Source organism: Diplotaxodon limnothrissa, linkage group LG3 (assembly GCF_057381915.1).
Source record: "Diplotaxodon limnothrissa isolate DT_005_m linkage group LG3, D_limnothrissa_male_GT1.1, whole genome shotgun sequence".
Classification (NCBI taxonomy): Eukaryota; Metazoa; Chordata; class Actinopteri; order Cichliformes; family Cichlidae; genus Diplotaxodon; species Diplotaxodon limnothrissa.
The window spans coordinates 53,224,599-53,244,868 of NC_140598.1; the positions used below are offsets into that span (position 1 = coordinate 53,224,599).

Here is a 20,270-nt window from a genome sequence, read left to right on the forward strand (position 1 = left end):
TTCGAGAGGCTGCTGGCACAGTTATGTTTACATTCTTACAGGTTGGTTGAAAAATGTGTAACTCATACAGCATTTCATTAGATGCCTTTTTTCCCTACTCAGTGACACGTCAGGGGAATATTTTAAGATAAAGCAGGAAAAAATAGGTTTGTCTAATTATAGCTGTAGAATTACAGTCATGTGAAAAAGCTTTCCCAGTGCAATAGCCTGTTAAAGCCAACATTAGCTAAACTGATTCACGCTGGTCTTGTCTGTCCAAAGGACATTGTTACAAAAGGTTTGTTTAAATCAGTGGTTCCTAAAGTGGGGGCGCGCCCCTTAGGGGGGCACAGAGCCATTGCAGGGGGGGGCGCAGTATGAATAAAAAAACGAATGCTTGGACACTGATAGCATAATGGACAGGTTTTTGGCAGGGCTCCCACACAAATACAAAGCAGAAGATGAAGTATCGCCACATATGCTTCCAAACCAAAGACTAGAAAAAATGATGAAGCATATTTTGCCTTTGGCTTTACCTGCACAACGGTGGCGCCAAGGTAGGTATCCCGATCAGAATTTGTTTCCCCTGCATCGGGAGCACCCGCTGGGCTGTCCAAATCCCGGACAAACAGTATCCCACAGTTGTTTATGTTTGCACAGAGAGGCATTTTGTGAAAAATGTATTGATAGCAATATTGAGTATTCTTACACAGTAACAAAAAACTACACGTATAATAATTACACCATAAAGATGGTTTGTTTTTCTGTTATTTAAAAGTGTTGGTAGTTTATTTTATTGTAACCTCTAATTTATTGCAGTTTACTTTCATTTTTTTTAATGTTTACTAAAGGTTTGAGGTGTGAAATAAACTGCAATGGAGTTTATATGCAAAATATGGGCGTGTGTGGTTGGAGGATGCGTTTGTGCCAGGGGGGCACAAAGATTTTCTTGTAAAACAAAGGGGGGCCCAGCAAAGAAAGTTTGGGAACCACTGGTTTAAATGCAGTTCTGCAAACGTAAGCTTTTTTTGGTAGCGTCTCTGAGCTTTGCACAGTCTGACCTTGGGGTGAATTTGCTGGGATGTCGACTCCTGGGAAGATTGGCAGACGTCTTCAGTATCTTTCACTTGTGAATAATCTTTCTTACCGGAGAGTGATGGACTTCAGATTGTTCTGAAATGGCCTTATAACCCTTCCCATATTAATGGACAACAGCAATTGCTTCTCTAAGATTTTTCCTCATTTCCTCATTGGTATTGTATTACCACCACACTGTAAAAACTTCTGCTTGTAAAAAGGTGCTCATATTTGTTGACGATTGGTTAATCAAGTGTAGTAGATCAGCAGCTCCTGGCGGTTACTTTCCCTTTTATTTCCTGTGGAAGCAGCAAAGGTGTACTTAGTTATTCACCTATTGCACTTTTGCTTTTGTTAAGAAATTAATGACATGATATATAATCTTTTCCTAGTTTTAAGACTAATAGGGAGCAAGTGAATTTTATTATGTCCTAATATATAAAACCTTAGACTTTAAAGAGGGTGTACTTTCTTTTTGACTGTGTGTTGTAAACTGGGCTTTATGATGGTGTTTATCTGTAGGTCTGAGTAGTCTGTGGAAGAGCTGTTAAACCAGTTAAATGGTGGTTTCTGCTGTTAACTTCATCATGTGGGAGCCGTTTGTTGCGTGGATTTTCTGTTCCATATTACCGGCTTCCTGCACTGATTTTGTTTTTTTGTAAACAGCAGAGACGTGTTTGCAGAGGACAGGCTGCAGCACGCTCATCTCTCTCCCTACGTCTACCGAGGTTTCATCAAATTACTCACAGCACCGCCCCTCTCTCTGTGAGATAAAACTGAAGGATTAAACACCCAATCGTGTACAGATGTAAACACATGTAAAGCTCATTATTAGCCCGCACGCTTGCAGAAAATGTATATGCTGCGCTTTCACTGCTTTCCTGAGAAACGCAGAAACTTGCTGCGTCGTCCTCTTAAAGCTGCTGCTTCCTCTTTAAGAAGGCACTGACATTTGAACTCCTGTAACGTTGTTTGACTTCCCACTTTGATCAGAGTCCAAGTCAGCTGGAGAGCAGGTTAGTCATCCCTTCTCTGAGATCACTGAGGATGTTTTCTAACCCATGAACGGGCCTCGGGTTATATGCACACCAGTGTCCGGGTTAGCAGAAACACAAAGTGAATGTTAAGAGGAAACAAGCAAAGAGAGTGACTGATTCCTATCTCATAACTCTTTTTTTTTTTTTTTTTATTCAACTACAAACAACTGACCGAATAAACACCAAGAACTAAGGATCTGATGCTTGACAAGTCTGGTAAGCAGTAAGCAAGCACGTTTAGAGTTCAGGTGCACTAAAACTCAAACTGACTGCAGGTGTGACTCTGCATATCGTGGATCTGACAGAGATGACGACCTTTCCCTTTCTTCTCAGATACAAGATCCTAGGCTCACTCAAGTGTTTATACTGGAACAACAAGCCTCGTTCAGCACGTCTTTAAGAGATAGACTCGAGCTCTCAGTTGTCTTCATTTAAAGAAAAAAGTCAGACTTCTGGATAAAACGCACTGTGTGTTTCCTTAAAGCGGGTATGAACAGCATGTTTTGTTTTTAATTTTAAGAATAGCATGGGGGGTTTATAATCACAAACTACATTGTTGAGGCTACACTGAGCCTTACTGCTTGGATGATGCCATTTCTGGTGCCTCAGTCAGCAGTTAGTGACTAGCTGATGAACATAATGTAGCATTTAAAGATTAAAGACTCATATTTCCCCCAGGAGTTAGCTAAGACTAAAAAAAGGGGAAAAAATGAGCGCAAACTTGAGACAATGGATCAAAACATGTTTCAGATGAGTGCTTAATGTGATTAAGATGGCTTAATTTGATAACTATTTGCTAAATTTAAGCTAGTGAAAGTTTAAGACAGCATGTCGAGGTATTTTTACTACTTCACAAACTACTTGCATTTTGAGTACATAGTTTATATCAGCTTCATATCATGGTTAGAACAGTGTTGCTACACAGTGTTAAGATTTATGCTTTATTTTAGCATGTGCATCCGTGTCCTCATGCACAAGCTGACAGACCCTGAAAAACAAACAAGGACGCACCTACCAAAAGGTTTCCTCCATAATTCAGCCAGACTGCGTAGGGTCCTTTTGATTGCACAGCTGGTATAGTGCTGAGTGAAAACAACAAAAACATTTTAGTTCAGTCCGACCGTACATGTAGAATTAATTCCTTTTAATTTTCTAAAGAAATCTATTTGAGCTTCAACATCCCGTGTGCGCCCGAGACGAAATCCAAGACTGACGCCGCGACTCAGATAAACACTTTTTTGTTTTCTTCTTCCTTTGGTTAAATATTGAAAGACTTGGTGAGTTAATGGTTTAAATTTTCCACCGACATGGCTTTCTAAGTTTCTCTATCTCTGTGTATTCAGATGTGCGTGTCGCTTGGTAGCACAGCATGAAAAGATATGATCACGTCTGGCCTAACAGCCATGAATAGGGATTGACGGACAACGGGGTGCCTCTGAATGTAGAGTTGGTGGCCGGCTGCAGCCACGGGACAATGCAGGTGCACATGCGTGGACCGAGTGGCTGCACTCCTGTAACACACACTCACTCTCACACACATTGTCTCCGCATCACGCATGCATGAGCTCATTTTCATGACAGACATAATTTTTCACTTTCCAGTTCTCTCACATACACACACTTTGCTTTAAAAACGTGCACGAGTGAGGATGGAGGGTGCAGGGAAAAAAAAAAAGTTCACTCAACTCCAAGAGCTCGAGAGGTCACAGGAACAACACCCAATCCCAGAGCGGTTCCCATGGAGACAAGTGTGGCAGCGTACAATGAGGGTGAGAGAGACTGATGAAAGAGGGAAAGGGCAGGGGAAGAGTAGGAGGAGGAGGGTGGGTTGTTGGCGTCAAGGTTCAGTTGGTGGGTACCGGAGGGGGGTGGGCGGGGGGTCTCTCCACTCAAAAGGACAGTGGGAAGTATGATGGTGCTGTAGCATAACAGTACCAGAACATTCTTCCACCCCAGCTCGCATTTTTCTTCCTTCTTGTTCCAGCTGAGAGAATACCTCCTGATCTGAGGCCGCAGAGTGGCTCATGGCTGTCGGAGGAATTTCTACCGACCGCGACACGCAAGGCCGAGAGCAGCGAGGGCGAAGGCAGTTTCTGTTGTGAGGCATTTTGCATGGCTATGCACGAATCAGTGCTCAGATGCAGCTGCAGACCTTGATTAAAGTTGTGCTGCCAAACAAAATTGAGAGTTGTGCCCAGTAGATTTCAGAGTATCCCCCAGATACCCCAGCTGACCTAAAAGCCCTTAATTGACAGGAGCAGCGCCATCGACGGTAGCACTTGAACCGTTTTAGCTGAGGGCACGGACAATGGAATGGTGTCCCTGCCCCGGGGTTTGTGGCGCTCTCTCAGCCTTTGGCCACGTTCTCATTTAAAGACGAGTCTGAAAAATTTCGTGCACTGGCCGCTACTCTGGGACAGCACTCTGGTTTTATACCAGAAAAGATTTGATCCAGTTTCATAAAATGTGAAGTTTCCTTGTCCCTCAAATCTTAAAATATAAACTAGACCAATACATTAGCCTATGATGGAAAAGAAGTATTTAGGCATAGTGAGCGACAACGGCACACAAATAGCCCTAAAGGGAGCTCTGCACGAGTCCCCAAACAGCAAAGATGGAAGATGTCTTTGTCGTTGCAGGGTTGCACGTGGACAGTAGAGGTTCGCAACAGTTTTGTTGCTACTCAGTGTGACAGAAAAGGGTGTTGGCAGTGCAGTGGTTAGCACTGTTGCCTCACAGTAGAAGGTCCTGGGTTCAACTCCACCATCTGGCCGGGCCTTTTTTGTGTGGAGTTTGTTCTCTCCAGACACTCTGGCTTCCTCCCAGTCCAAAGACACGCAGTTAGTGGGTTTAGGTTAATTGGTGGATTTAAAATTGAGAATGGTTGGCCCTACAGCAGACTGGGAACTTGTCCTAGGTGTACCCTGTCTCTTGTCCTATGACCACTGGGATAAGCTCCAGCTCCCCTCATGTTGGTTCTCTGGACTGTGCCGTTAATGAGATGTAGTCAAAAATCTGAGTTCTGTTTCTACACATCTGTTGAAATTAAAGTTAGACTGGAGCTTCAAATAACTGCCCAAGTAGGTCCTCAGTTGGGGCTCCAAAGATGTACGCAGAGCACCAAGACTTGCTGCTAGAAAGACTTTGTTTGGTTGATCGGCCTTTCCTCCCACCTTATCCCTGTCACTGAGCTTTGCATCCATCCATGCAGCTCTCCATACTCTCACCGATGAATGGTGGTGCCATCACTTCCTTCCAGCAACAGCTGTTTACTTTGCAAACGTCAGGACGCAGGACTGAATTATTGTGGCTGTGCCGTCTTTCCAAAGTTGTAAAATTCTTTATGACACCACTGTAAAGCGCGCTTGGCCCTTGCACTCGTCGGTCTGACCGGCCTTCCTGGTTGGCGGTGAATTGTTTTGGTACTTGGAGGAACACGCCTCCACCTACGCAGCCTGTTGCATTGTTTTCACACATGCTATTTTAAATCTGAACACCCTTCATGGTTAGCAAGTGAGGTCACGAAGCATGAAAGACATGGGCATCTGCCAGGCAGGGAGAGCATGAGTTTAAGTTGCATCATGGGAAATGTAGGGTTTGGCATTTTTGTTTCTGGGGGGTTGTTTTGAGCTTTGCTTAAAGTTGGGGACGTTCCGGCACCTGCTGAATCAATTTTAGCTGTTCTTTTTTCAAAGTGTCTCTTCCGAATCCCAAAACTTCATCGAAGTGGCGTGCTGAATGGTTGGAGTACCCCCCCCCACACACACACACACACACACAACACCCTTTATAATGTCTGAGTTTTCCCCCACTGAACTTCACTTGTTTCACAGAGTGCTCCCATCCGCCATTTGACTACCACCAGCCTTGTGCTCTCTCTGTCTCTCTCTCTCTCCCCGTCGGTCTCACTTTCTCGCTGTCTCTCTCCCTCGTTCTCCTCTCACTGTCCCTCCGTCTGTCTGTCCTGGTGCCCAGGTTTTTTGAGTTGGCGTGGTTCCTGTTTGTTTTCAGCCATTTTGGGGACTTGCAGTGCTCGTAACAAACTGCTTAAATGGCGTCCTCTTGCTTGCTTGCTCTCCCACTCTGTCTCCCTCTGCCTCTCTCCCTCCCTCTCCCTATCACTGGGCTTTGTGTATATAAAGTAGTGTGTGTGTGTGTGTGTATGCGTGTGTGTCTGTGCATGTGTGTTAGAGAGGGAAAGGGGGGGGGGAGGACAACACTTCCAAATAAAAGGAAGATTGGATTCAGTGAGGTTGGGGTGGAAGTGGTGGTGGGTCAGTTGAGGGGGTGCAGAGGGATTCACTTGCCGGAGAAGAAGAAGAAAAGAGCAAAAACACTAAGAATCGTGTGTCAGAGGCAAAAAAAACTGGAGTGAGACAGGAGAGAGAGCAAGAAAAGGGGGGAGTGAGCGAGTGAGAGCAAGCAAGTTCGAGTGTGAGAATCGCTCCTGCCCTCTGTCTTCACACACTGCTGCCTGTATGTGTGTGCATGCGTGTGTGCGCCGCCTCTCCCTCCGCTCACTCTCTCTCTCTCTCTCTCCCTCTCTCGCACACACTCCGACGTGCGCATACACAGACCAAAGGGGGAGAGAGAGAGAGAGAGAGTGAGTGTGAGGGGAAAGAACACATCGCAGCAGAGATGCAGCAGGAGGTTTTCCGAGGTACGTTCTCTTGTATGCTTGCCTTGCTGAGAGACAGACAGAGAGAATAAGAGGAAGAGAGGCTGAAATCTGTTGTTTTCCTGCTTGTTTTTCCGCTTCACTCTGCTGCTGTGGCGGTGATTGCTCCGCGCGTGAAGAAGGAGGAAAAGGTTTTTATTTTACTGTGCGCGTGCTGGGGCGTGAGTCCTGTGGTGGGTGTGTGCGCTTATGCAGTGTGTGTTTATGGTAGGGTATTTATATGTGTGTGTATGTGTGTGTGTGTGCGCGCTGGATCTGTGCGTGTGCGTGTGCCAGTAACAGGCCTCGTCCCTCGTCTCCCTCATCCTCTGTCGCTGGCGCACCACGCAGTTCTTTTTCAAGAGCGATGACTCGTTCTGAGATTGTGATGAAACTTTTAATTTATCTCGCGTCTCGGCGAATCACTGCAGGTCAGGGACTCGAGGGGAGAGGGAGCGAGCGGTGGCGGTCAGCCCGCACCGGTCGGGAAAAGGCGTCAAACACGCGATGCAAGGTTTGTTTTGAGGGGGTCTCTTAAACATGGTGGGCCGGTCCCCCACCTCCTGCATGTGAACTCGCCAACAACATTAGAGGAAGTGTTCTGGTGAGTTTAAATGTTGGATGTAGGCGATGGTAAACATCTCCGGTCCCATCAACAGGTTCTGTCTCTTATTTCGTTTTTTTGGGCCGCCCAGTTTGTCCTCCATTTTACCAGCCTGGTGTTGTGCTGGAGGTTGCCTCACATAGAGCGGTAGAGGGCATATTGATGTCCCCAGCCCAGCATAAGCCTTACTTTTTTCTTTTTTTTTTTTCCAAAACAACAGAGCATCTGCTGCCAGCTACTCCCAACATTCCTCGTTCCCCTCCTGGATGCCGAGACAGGTCCCCGAGCTCGGCATGTGGAAAATATGACCCATACTGCCACGGGGTGAGAGGTCATAGGTCAGACAATAGGAAGTGTAGTTCCTCTGCAGCTCTGTTGTGTTGAAAAAAAAAGAAATAAAAGAAGATGATGATGTTGATAGCGGCGGTTTGCTATTTTAAATGTGGCTGAGTCACACATTAGATGAATTAAGTGCCTTTGAGGCGTTTTTCTGCGCTGGACATTAAAGTGCTGAGATGAAAAGCGTTACCGTCTTTGACTTGGTTAGCTGTGTTTACATAAATGTTTTTGTTTTTTTTCTCACATGCTGCAAACTTAAAAGGATGTGGACAAGCTCAGGAAGCTGGTGCAGCGCTTTGCTGCTCACCCTGCCATGGGTGTACTTGCTGTTCATGGTGACAAACCGCTTTGCTAATACTCGCATGTTAAGAACTTAAATGAGGTTTTCACGCCTTCAGCAGGGACTGCGCATGAAATTGAAAATGATTTGGGGGTGGGGGGAATTACCTCAACAAAGGTCACCGATGCATTGCCGCCGCTCTCCAGAGCTGGGTTTTTTTTTCCCTTCTTCATGTTTTTTTGGGTCTCGCTGCTTCCTAATGCCTCCCATGATTCTGTTGCAGCAAGCAGAATTATGGGAATTACGTGCTGGGCTGGGAGCTAACAGAGCGTGGAGAGTGGTGCGTTTTAGACACGGGCAGGTTTGCCGGTGCGTGCAGTGGCATTCGAAAACACCATGATACGACAGTTTACACACAGGGTGGGGGCACGCAGTCAGTCACACTGAGGGATTGCACGAGGGGGGGATATGAAAGACGAGGAAACCGTAAAATGTGAACACGGGATGGATGTGTTTGAAGTCTCCCCTCCAGCCCCCCCACGCCCCCACTCACACCACCATAACCACTCCCCGAACCATGCCAACTTCCCCTTACCTCCTCCCTCCTGCTCTATCCCATCTGGCTGGCTCCACCACGCCCTCTTGGCCGGGGGGTTGTCGGGAGTTCAGTAGCTGTTCTTGCTAACGATGCCCCCCACCCCACCAACCCACCCACACTCACAACATTATGCACACACACAAACACTCATCTTTGCAGACCTACTGCTGCTTCGATGCCTGGGCCCCTCTGGCTGACCTTCCACAGGGGAGGGCGCCCAGCTACACCTTCGTCTTCCCACATGCTCCTCGCCGCTGGCTCGCCGGCTGGAACACACAGGCCCCCCACATTCACCCTCGCAGGCACTCCTCTTAACCTATCACACACACACAAATACACGCACGAGCACTGATACCATGATTATTTTCAGTAATAATAACATTGCAGTCAGCAGCCTAATTGCTGAGTGCAATGTTATTATCACGCCACAAATAAAGGGATATCCTGAAAAAGGATTGCAAAGAAGGAAAAACATAAGTCACACACACACACACACACACACACAGACTTCCTGGTTCAGCTGTGACCTGTAGTTACTGTCAGGTTACTGCCGCTGGTTACAGTTTCCTATTTTATAAGAAACGCATCAAACTCATCCGCTGCATTCAGGGTCAGAGTAAACTCAAACTAAACTCGGTCCGTCACGGCCTGTTTGATCGTCAAGCTGCTTCTATTTTTTTTTTCCCAGGCGTGCAAGTTATCGAAGATATCCTGTTGTTGTGTTGCAGTTGTGTAAATATGATGGCCTAAACTGTGGAAATAAAAAGAAGTTTTAATCAAGGCCTAATTTGGGAGGGTGAATGGCAAAGAGTGAATACCCAGAGGTGAAGTTAATCATTTAAGCACTATTAGTTCAAAATTTAAAGGAGCCATAGGTGCAAGTGTTAGCTGTTTGCACTATATTGATTGTGCCACATTAAGAGGCGCTAAAGCAGCATTAAATCTAATTTGCTTTAATCAGACCTTTTAATATTCAATTATAAGAAGTATTGTTGTGAAAGAGCTGTAAAGGGTTTCCTTTTTATGTCGTTTTCCCTTTGAAGATTAAAAAAAAATCTCAACACTGGTGGTTTGATTTTTGAGAGTGTTTCTGTAAGATGGTTAAAAAAAAACATGGTAACTGAATCCCACCAGTTTTTTGTCTATCAGCATGAGTACCAGTTTCAGTGCGGAATAAACAGATTGCTCAACGTCTGGTTCAAGGCCTCGAGCTGGTGCACCAGCCAAACTCCTCTGCCGTCCTGCCTTCTGTTATACAAGGCCAGTTTAGCGGCGATGTTCCCGGTGACTGATTGTCCGTTGCAAATCATACAATTATAAGGGAAAAGTTAAAGTTCTCCACATTTTTCTCCTGCCAAGAGAAAAAAGACCCCAAAGTCAATAAGTCAAACTTGGAGTCCAAGCAGGTCCAAGTTATTTGTTGTGCTGGATAGCACTTTTAATTTCCTAAAGTTAAGGAGTTTAACGGTTAATGAGAGGAGTACGGTCAGGTAGGCTTTGTTACTTACGGATCAGCGTTTCCCGTAAAACCCTCTCACCTCCATCAAGTGAATTCCTCTGTCTGAGGTTTCTCCTTGCTTTACTCACGCTGCGTGTCGTGCTTCCTCTTCGCGCTACTGTGCCTCCTCCCTCTTATTTGCCAATCACAGTTTCCACTGTGGCTCTATTTCTTCCAGTGTCCCTCATTTCAGTTACCTGGGGAAAGCGACTGATAGCAGTAGTGAAAAACAAAAAACGAGCCTTAATTTTCCCTGAAGATTTCCTGCTCGGTGGCATACAGGGGTTGCGCAGTGAATGCCAGACCCGATTGGGCCCCCATCTGTATCCCCCTAATGGTGTCATGCGTTGGTCATACGTGTTGGCCATGCCGTTACAATGTGCAGTCAACGTTTAATTTGTAATTATAATCAAAACGAGGAACTTTATTGTCACTTTAAATGCACCGATCTTCAACTTTGTGCTATTTTTAAGGTTTTAAAGAATAAAATCCTCCTAATCAAAACCGCTGATGTTTACTTTCTCTTCAGATTTGTCATTTGATGTGGAAAACAAACTGAATCATGCTCAAAGTCTGCCTTTGATCCCTCTGCCTGTCAGCCCAGCGTCTCTGTCTTTACATGAAAGCCGACGCGTTTGCTATAATGCGCGTCGTGTTTACGTGAGCCCGCTCCGTAATTTGGCCCGCACCGGCTGAGCACCTGCTCTCGATGCGCGGTTTTTGTAGTGCCACGAGCATAAATAGACGAACGCTTCACAGGCCGGGCGACGTGTTTATTTGTGCAGAACATCCTGTTGCAGAGAGGTGTGGGAACAGGGTTGCTGTTTATTTTGATTTTTGCCTGGGGACTCTCATGGTCACATTTGTCTGTGCGCCGAGTGTCGAGGTGTTTGTCCACTCATCTGTGTGTGTGTGTGTGTGTGTGTGTGGGGGGGGGGATAAAGTTGGGACTTTTAAAAGGCAGCCTGTCACAGTCAGGCTGCGTGTTGTGCAGGCTCTGCTTGCACAGTGGCTCCGTGCGTCATAGGGAGATGAAGAGAAAGAGCGAGGGGGCGTCGTACGCATTTTCCTGTCCGCGACGCAAGAATCAGATGAGGGGATGAAATTTTTAGCCTTGGCGCTGTCTCTCAGCGCGTCCGCCCACTTGTAGCAGCCTGGCGCTTGCCATAAGGGATTTCCTGCACAACATCTATCGCTCAGCAAATGTGAGCGACAACGGAGGCCCGTTTCAGTACTGAGCACTGATTCGTGCACCCTTGCTCTGATTTAGATCTGAAAGCCGGCATGAACCGCTTTATTGTCCCTTGCATAACAAAGAGCATGTGCCGCTGCTTGCACCCAGTATGTGATTAAAAGACACTTCTGTTTTCCTTCCGTTGGCTACATGTCACTCCAGCTGCATCCTCAGTGTTAGGCCGCTGTGCACTCAGATTCACCCTTTGGTTTTGAATATCATTTACAAGCAGGCCCTTCCATGTTGAACTGCTTTGTTTATGCCGGCCTGTCTTGCCTGTGGGTGAGAGTGTATGCAGAGTGCACGTATGTGCTCTGCGTGTGTGTGTGGTAGCATTAGCCTGGGCTCCTGTTTATCTGACGGTGCCGTGTGTCTGACTGTTCCTATATTAACCCCCCCTTTTTCACTAACCCACACACTCTTTCTGTCTCCCTTTTTTTCTGTCACCCTTTCACTCTCCCTCATCCTCACCCTCTTTTCTCCTTCTCTGTCTCTCCCTCCTCTTTCCTCTGCAATAACAGTGCTGACCTAGTTTCTGCCTGTTCAGGGCTGCCTGTGGAATTTTACAGCGGCCTGCCTTCCTGGCTGCTTTGCTGCTCGAAACGAAGGCAGAAAAGCATGACTGAGGATTTTTCTCCTCGTCACATCATTACGGCCCAATCCCGTCTCTGCCCCCCCCAAAAAAATCTGCAGACCTAAACAAATGAACCCGCAATAAATAAGTGATAACAGCGAGCTGACTGCCGGTACGCGATTCTGCTGCTTTCTCATTTATGGGACATTTTTGCAGTGGCACTGCAACCGCCACCGTAGCAGGCGAATTAGGATGGAAATGAGGATAGCCTGTCGCTCATCTTCTCCGGCTTAGCCGAGATTGTACCGGATGCAGAGGGCAGAAAAACACCCCTTCTCTGTGCACATGCATGCAATCTCCCTCCCCCCCCCCCCCAATCCCCGCCTTCACAAATAAATGGTTAGAGTCATGCCTGGCAAATACTAGCCACTGCCAGGAATGGCTAACAAGGCTCTTGCTCACATATAAAGAGAGAGCGGGACTATTTTTATGCGTGTTGGGGCCACGAATCTAAGTCAGCAATTTATTCCGCGGGAATCTTGATTAAATCTGAACGCCTTCCAATTAGGCATAGGGAATGTTGTGTCACAGCCTAGAGAGAGAGATGGATCGCTGGAATGCGTTTCTGAAAGCTTGGCTGTGGCACGCTGAAATCTAAACCAGCACTGCCGCAGATTCATTCCTTCCCCCTCTGCCCTCTCCCTCCCTGCACTCACCATTCCTGCCTGAGCAGTCGGGAGTTCAGCATAGCTGGGCATTTAGTCTTCTCCACCGTTTGTCATGATTGCGTCTGCAAAAGTTTTGGGTGTAATGTCCATTTTCTACCTTATGTATGTTTTGTACATATACCATGGTATGCTTATAATGCTAATACCTTCTTTCTGATTTTTTTTCTTTCAGATTTCGGGGGGTGGTCATGGTGTCCGGTGAGGTGTGGGACCCCCTCCGTGTGGGCCATATTCCGTCACGTCTGAGTGAACAACGCCCGGCTTCCCTCTGCAAACCCGCACGGACTGCAGCTAAGGACCCCACCTCACACCAAAGTCAGCGACTGTCCCCTTTGTCTTCCCCGCCGCCGCTGCCAGTGGTTCGAAACACCCTTCACCCAGCTCGAGCTTCCTCCTTGCATCCGCCTGTCAGTTTGTACGGCTCAAACAAGGTCAAAGGACTACACAAACCAGTACACCGTCCTGGTGTGACTTCCCAGTCTGAAGAAGAAAAAGAAGAGGAGGGGGAGGAAGGGGAAGCTGAGCGCTTGGAGATGAAGGGTAAAAGGCTCGGAGGCCGGGGAGAGACCACAATGGAGGACAGGTTAGAGGATATGGGTGATGGACCTAAAAATGCAAAAATCACCCTAAGCTTCCCGCTCAGTGCAGCCCCCCTTCCGACCTCTCTGACATCACCAAACCACTGTCATGGCTCCTCCTCCTCATCTTCCCCTTCCCCCCACCGACGGCGACCGTCGTCCAAAAGCTCAGACAAGGGGTCGCTGTGGAAACTGGATGCCACCATGGACGTAAAGCACAGACCTTTTAAACCCCCAAGACACGACAGCTCTCCGTCCTCTTCGCCCTCCTCCTCCTCATCTCCCATGACTGTTCATGCACTCATCAGAAAGGACATCAAATCGCCACCTCCTCTAAAGTGCTCCAAGCTCAGTTCAGAGACTCAGTTTCACAGGTCGCCACCAAGATCCTCCACCGGGCCTTTTGGGGGATGTTATGCTAGAGATGGATGGGATGAAAGGCACAGGGCGGCCAACGGTACAGCCTCCCCCTCACAGACTGCTCAGATCCTCTTCAGTCTGGGCACATCAGCCTATCAGAGAGGCGGGGATGCAGAGAGACGAGAGAAAATAACAGGAAGGCCATCTGGGAAAGCTGGGAGCCCTCACGGACCAAGTCTTCACCCACCCACCCTCCATCTCCCTCCCCCTTTACCACCACCACCTCCTCCTCCCTCCGAGGGCCTCACCGCACCCCCACACTCATCCTCCTACTCCCCTACTGACAGCCTGAAGCCCGAACTGATTTGTGGCGTGTGCCATCGGCTGTTTAGCTCAGCCTCCTCCCTCACGGTCCACATGCGGCTGCATCGTGGCAGCCGCGCCCTTTGCTGCCGTTACTGTGGCAAGGTCTTTATCCACAGCAAGAGACTGCAATCCCACGAGGCCTCCTGCAGGGTGCCAGGCCTGCCCTCTAATAGCCTTCGCCCTCCTTCTCTCACTATACAGCCAAAGGAGGAGCCGCTGGAGGAGGGCGAGGTGAGAGTGGAGGGGGGAATGATTGTGGGAGAGACAGACATCAGCAAGGCACGGCCAGGGAAGAAAGCACGAAGCCTCTTGGCGCGTATCCAAGGTGATGATGCAGCAGGCACAGAGGTGCTGGCGGGTGATGAGAACCATTTTGTGAAGGTGGTAGACGGCAATGTCATCTACTTCTGCTCTGTGTGCGAGCGCTCCTACATGACCCTCTCCAGCCTGAAGCGTCACTCTAATGTGCACTCCTGGCGCCGCAAATATCCGTGCCATTTCTGCGACAAGGTCTTTGCCCTGGCCGAGTACCGCACAAAGCATGAGGTGTGGCACACAGGAGAGCGCCGCTACCAGTGCATCTTCTGCTGGGATGCCTTCGCCACGTACTACAATCTCAAAACCCATCAGAAGACCATCCATGGGATTAATCCCAGCCTCATCTCCAGTGAGAAGACAGCTAACGGGGGTTATAAGCAGAAAGCTAACGCCCTCAAACTGTACCGTCTTCTTCCCATGCGCTCCCAGAAGAGACCCTACAAGACTTACAGTGACAGTTTGCATAACGGCCTGCTCCTGCCACCAACCGAAACACCTCCCCTCTCCCTGCCAGGCCTGGGCTGTGCTCTGGGCCCCGGGGACCTGCAAAGCCTAATCAGTGGGGCCCACCCTCAGAGTCTAAAGCCTGACCCAGATGCCTTCCCTGATGGATTCCCTGATGGATTCCCTGTCTCTGTGACTGCTGAGCACAGGGACCTCTCTGCACTAACACCCCTCCCCCAGGTAGATATGTCCCAGGTTAGAAAACATGAGAGTGAAGACATTGAGTCAGAGCAGGGGAGAGGTAGTGGCAGCTTCAAAATGTCCAACAGCAGTAAAACCAAAAGTCTCAAGAGTGGTAGAGGCACAGAGACGAGCATGCCTTCTGTGATAACATATGGCCATACAAAGCCCTCCGTCATAGTTCACGGGACAGCTGTGTCATCCTCTGTCATTGTGCATAGCAATCAGGTCACGTCTGGAAGCGAGAAAAGCCCAGTGAACAGCCCATCCCCCGAAATCAGTGACAGTCAGACTGTAGTCAAGGGCCCGTCTCGGCCCATCAAAAAGCAAAGGGACAGCATAGATAATCACAGAAAGAGGTCAAGAGACAGTTCAGATACGGCAGAGGAGGGCTCGAGAGGCAGGCAGGACAGAGAGACAGGCAGATTATTTCACAAATCACGCAAGTCCCACAGCAAGAGTGATATCTCTAACTCAAAGCAGCTGTCAGCATCTGTAGGGTCACAGGTCAAAGAGGCAGGGCCACTGTGTCAGATTACTGTACGTATTGGTGAGGAGGCCATAGTGAAGCGCAGTATATCTGAGACAGACCTCAGGAGAGATAAGAGCCTTTCTCCCCCCAAAACCAAACGCAGTGAAACATCATCTGTGCGGGACGCCAAGGAACCACGCCACTCTCACTCCCACCACCACCACCACCACAGACACCGCCTCCAAAGCAGAGCCAGCATGGAAGCAGAGGGCAATAAGGAAGGTGGAGACTCTGAGGAGGAGGAGGAAGAAGAAGAAGAAGTGGTCAGGAAAAAGAGCCCCAAATCCCCCAGTGAAGTGAGGGAGTACTACTTTCGTCAGGAGGTGCGCGAGCTCGAGAGCGACCATGACACAGAGGACAATTTATGGCGACCTTACTACTCCTATAAGCCCAAGAGAAAGGCCCAAGCACATCTACAGAGGGTAAAGAGCTGGCAGAGGAAGCTAAAGTACAAGCGCTCCATCCGGCTGAAGAGGAGGGCAGAGAGGCTTAAGAACCTTTCAAATAAAGAAACAGAGAAATCACAAGATGAAGAAGAGGATGCAACAACTGAGGAGGCTGAAAAACTGCCAAAAGCTAACAGAGACAAGGGAGAGGGGGAAAAGAAAGATAAAAATAAAGAGGCTGAAGAAGAGGTTAAGGAAACCCGCCATGAGGTTTCCACCTCTCCTGTGCACTCTCCAAAACCTCCTCAGTCTACCTCAGTGGCTCCTACAGGAATAAAAAGGCGGCCGTGGACTAACGGGAACGCAGCTGAGTGTGGTACGTGCGGCCGCTGGTTCTCGAGCCCCAGAAAACGAGACAAACATGAGCTGAGCCACCTGCTGGAGTTTGTTTGCCTTTTCTGTCGAGCCACTTTCCCCTCGAGGGATAAGCTGGAAGACCACCAGAGAGCCCAGCATCCCAAACCTACTGAAGCCCCCTGTGCACCTCTCAAAGCTGCTCACGAACAAGTAGAAGGGGTCAAACCTGTGCCAGAGATTTCAAAATATGATGAAGATAAGGGGGGACAGGGTGGCCTGGGAGGGAGTCACTCTAGTCCAACTCGTCTAAGTAGAAGGGCCTTATCACGACACACGTGCCCACAGTGTCACAAGGTGTGCAAGACATCCTCAGCTCTGAATCGACACATCCGACGCCACGAGCTCAGCAGTTCTCCAGAGAGAGAAAGAGAAGATAAAGACACAGAGCCAAAAACAGCAGAGACAGTTGCTGACATTCTTAGCAGAGAGAATGAAAAAGCAGAGCTTCCCAGTGCTCTCTCTGTTTCAGTCATCAGCTATTCGACGCCAGAGCCGCCCAGCAGTGGCGAGTGCTTGGCGTCGCAGCAGCCTGAGGAGCACCTCTGTGAGCTCACAGATCATCAGGTGTCAGAAACCAGTGACAAACCTGAACTAACAGAGCCCACACTTCCAGCTCCAGAGAGAGAGCCACCAAAAGCTGCAGACCCTCCGTTAGACGCCCCAGTAAACCTTACACCCACCAACCACAAATTAACATCTGCCACGCCCTCCACCCTCCAGACCGTGCTCGTCATGAACGGATCTGAATGTCTTGACTACCGCACTCCCAGCAAAAAGCACCTAGATAGTCAGATCCACAGAATACCCAGCCCTGTGCACGCTGTGGCATCCGCCAACACCTCCCCAAATGTGCCCATGACATCACAGACCAGAATAACCACTGCTGCTCCTCCTGTTTCCATGACAACATGTTCCAGCTCCGAGGGGGGATTCATGAAACGGGATGGGGTCATTATGGACAGAGAGAGACAGGGTGGGAGCAGTTTATTTCTACACGCCGGCTACGAGGAGCCGCCTCTGGTGCAAGATCTCAGAGTCCAGTCCCTGTCCCGCAGTCCCTCTCCCAATGAAGCACAAGACCTGACCATGTCCTCAATACTAGCTCGCGAGAGGGAGATAGAGAGGCAAAGGGAGAAAGAGAGGGAGCTGGAGAGACAGAGAGAGCGGGAGAGGGAGAAAGAAATTGTGAGGGAGAGAGAAAAAGAACTAGAGAGGGTCCACCAAGTCAGTAGAGCTGCTCACATCCCAGAGGACCAGATCACACTTTTGGTCCCCAAAGAGGAGCCCTTGAGCCCCGTCCCATCTCCCCAACATATCCCCACTCAAACCACTATGAATGGACCCTCATCACACAGGCACACTCCCAAATCCCCCTGCCGGTCACCTTCGACCATTGGACTGATAGCTCAAACCAACCACCAGGTTCACTCCAGTTCACAAGGACTTGACAGGCTTACGCTGCCCACTGGAGCAGCTGGTGCCGGCGACCGCCCCTCTGCCCACGCTCTGCTTCTCCCCCGAGCCCCACAGCCACCTGAACCGGAGCACCAGGATACCGTTTCTTCTAGAGATTCCCAGCAAGGTAACACCACCCCAGTGGGTTACCCCTCCCAGGATTATCCACTACCCCTCATTGTGCCGGACAGCTACCGCTCTGGTAAGAAGCAGGAGGAAAACCTGCTCATGTCCTCCTACCCGCCTGGAACGCTTCCCTTTGGCCCCTTGGGAAAAGTGATGGTCCCTAATGGCGGGGACCTGGCCAAGCTGCCATTCTATCCGGACCCCTACCAGCTGCTGTATGGGCCCCAGTTCCTGGCCTATCCCTACAACTTGGCAGCGCTGCCCGTGGCTCTGAATATGATGGCACCGGGGGGAGACAAAGTGGAGCCTCTGCCCTTCCTCCCTGCCATCTTCAACTACGCAGCAACTGCCGGGCCTTACATGGGGGCGGCCCCCCATCCCCTCGTGGCAAACCCAAGCCTCTACAGCGGCAGCAGCGGCAGCAGCAAAAAGCAACGGGACAACAGCAGCAGCAAACCCTAGGACAGCCACGCATTAAAAGGAATATAATTCAAAGGGGACAGCCTCATGTGTTCAGGCTGGGAGCGGGAGGAGTGCATACACTGGCACGGCACCCCTGCCTCTCTTTAATCCAGCAGAGATCAGAGTTAGGAAGCAAAAGTGTGAAGGGAGGAGAAGAAGCAAAGAAACTCTCCTGCCTTTACTCCTGCTCGCCTCTCTCCGCATCTCTCCCGCCCAGCTGTAGCGTGTTATAGATCTAGAGCTCGATTAATCTTCCTCTTTGACTCATTATATTATCTATAATATAAGAATTAAGAACTGCTAACAGGGTGTGTGTTTTGTGAAAAAAAGAAAAAAAATTAGTTCAGTCTACTTCCCTTTATAGTCACCGCATAACGAGGATAAAGGCTCTTCAGGGAAGGCTTGTGTGGGCAAGGATGAGGCAGAGGAGTCCTTATTCAACACGGCTGGAGGTGGTGAAGCATTAAACGACTCAAACCTTTTGCGTGCGTTTGTACGAGTGAGCGAGTGAGAACAGCAGGCGTGTCCCGCTGGTGTAAAAGTGTCCACGAGAGGTATATATGTGAGCTTTTACATGAACATGTACAGCAGGTAGGGATGTGTGCATGCAGGGGTTGAGCATTAACTGCATATGTGCGAAAGTGTGTGAGTTTGGGTGTGTGGGAATAAGATCATTCTGTTTGAGACGCACACAGCATTCCTACTCTAGTCGGAAAAGCTACCGTAGGTCAATGTGTAGAAGTGCATTTAGAAGCGATTCTTCATATCCAAATCATTAAGAAGTCGAAGCTGTGGCTGGATGCGAGTCTATGACAATGACAGATCAGCTGAGCTTCTGAGGTCTGTCAGCGAACCTGGCAACTCCGAGGGCCAGATGACACTGTAGGATCTGTATAGCATTCACCATAGTTTATACCTTATGTGCACAAACAAGAAAAGTAGTGGTCACTTAAAAGGGACACTTGTAGCTGCTTCGGAAATGTAGCTGGCCACTGGGTAAGAATTAAAGGCTGGTAGACCATTGCACTTCTGTTTTTTCATCTCATTTCCTTCACTTAAAAACTTAAAAAGAAAAAAAAAACTGAAAATACTACTAAAAAAAAAAAAAGAAAGGTCAGCCTTCATGTTGCGTAGCTTTTTCCCCTCTTTGACTGGAAGAGGAAAAGGCTCCATTTTCTAAGCCAGGAAGAAGAGAGCAAAGAATGAGGGGGGAGAAAGAGAAATGAATTCAGGGTATTGAGTTGTTTCTGAAGAGGAAAGAGAAATATATGGGCACAAAACTGCTGGACTCTGAACAGAAGTGCTCCGTAGAAATGACGCTGCGGACGAAAAATGTTGTCCTGCTCCATAACTGTGAGGAGATTGGAAAAAGAAAAAAAAAGTCTGAACTATTCCCTTCCTGCCTTGTGTTATTAGCGAGAGGTAGGAAAAGGCCAAAAAGTGGTGGCCGACACTCTCCAGACGCCCTCGCGGTGGGGCCTTTTTGTTAAGTGTAATGTTATCTCTCTATATGTTTGTTCCGTTGAAAAGATGTTGTTGTTTATGTTGTTTAGCCCTACCAGGTGGGGAAAGTGGCTTCGGCGGAAAAGAGGGGAGGGTAAAAACTTCAAAATATGAATGTAAATTTAGTCATGAGGTTAATGAAGTACAGCTACATTAATGGTAGAGTTGTTTTTTTGTTTGGTTTTTTTTTTTTTTTTCCAAGTTCCTGTTTTGTTTTCTGTTTTGACACAAATAACCTGTTAAAAGAACCGTATAACGTCTGGTATGCATATATACAGTAGTCCTAGGAACATGTCAGTAAACTTTGGTTCTGTATCCACAAAGCATGAGCAACACTCGCTTCCTAACCGTTTATATCCTCGGCAAATCTGGCATTGTGCGCACAGCTTCTGTTTTGTTTCCTTTTATATATATTTTTTCTGGTCTCTAAATCATCCATATCTGTTATGTTTTTGATGTATTATTTGGAAGAATTCCA

At 48.4% G+C, this 20,270-nt stretch overlaps 1 protein-coding gene across 1 annotated transcript; it reads left to right on the forward strand.

Moving 5' to 3' along the window:
* The first annotated feature begins 6,487 nt into the window (after nucleotides 1-6,487).
* On the forward strand, nucleotides 6,488-19,967 carry zbtb4 (zinc finger and BTB domain containing 4). The gene is made up of 2 exons (XM_085349559.1): nucleotides 6,488-6,753; nucleotides 12,778-19,967. The coding sequence occupies exon 2, from the start codon at nucleotides 12,794-12,796 to the stop codon at nucleotides 18,287-18,289; it is 5,496 nt and encodes a 1,831-aa protein (XP_085205685.1). The 5' UTR covers nucleotides 6,488-6,753; nucleotides 12,778-12,793; the 3' UTR covers nucleotides 18,290-19,967.
* Nucleotides 19,968-20,270: the final 303 nt, after the last annotated feature.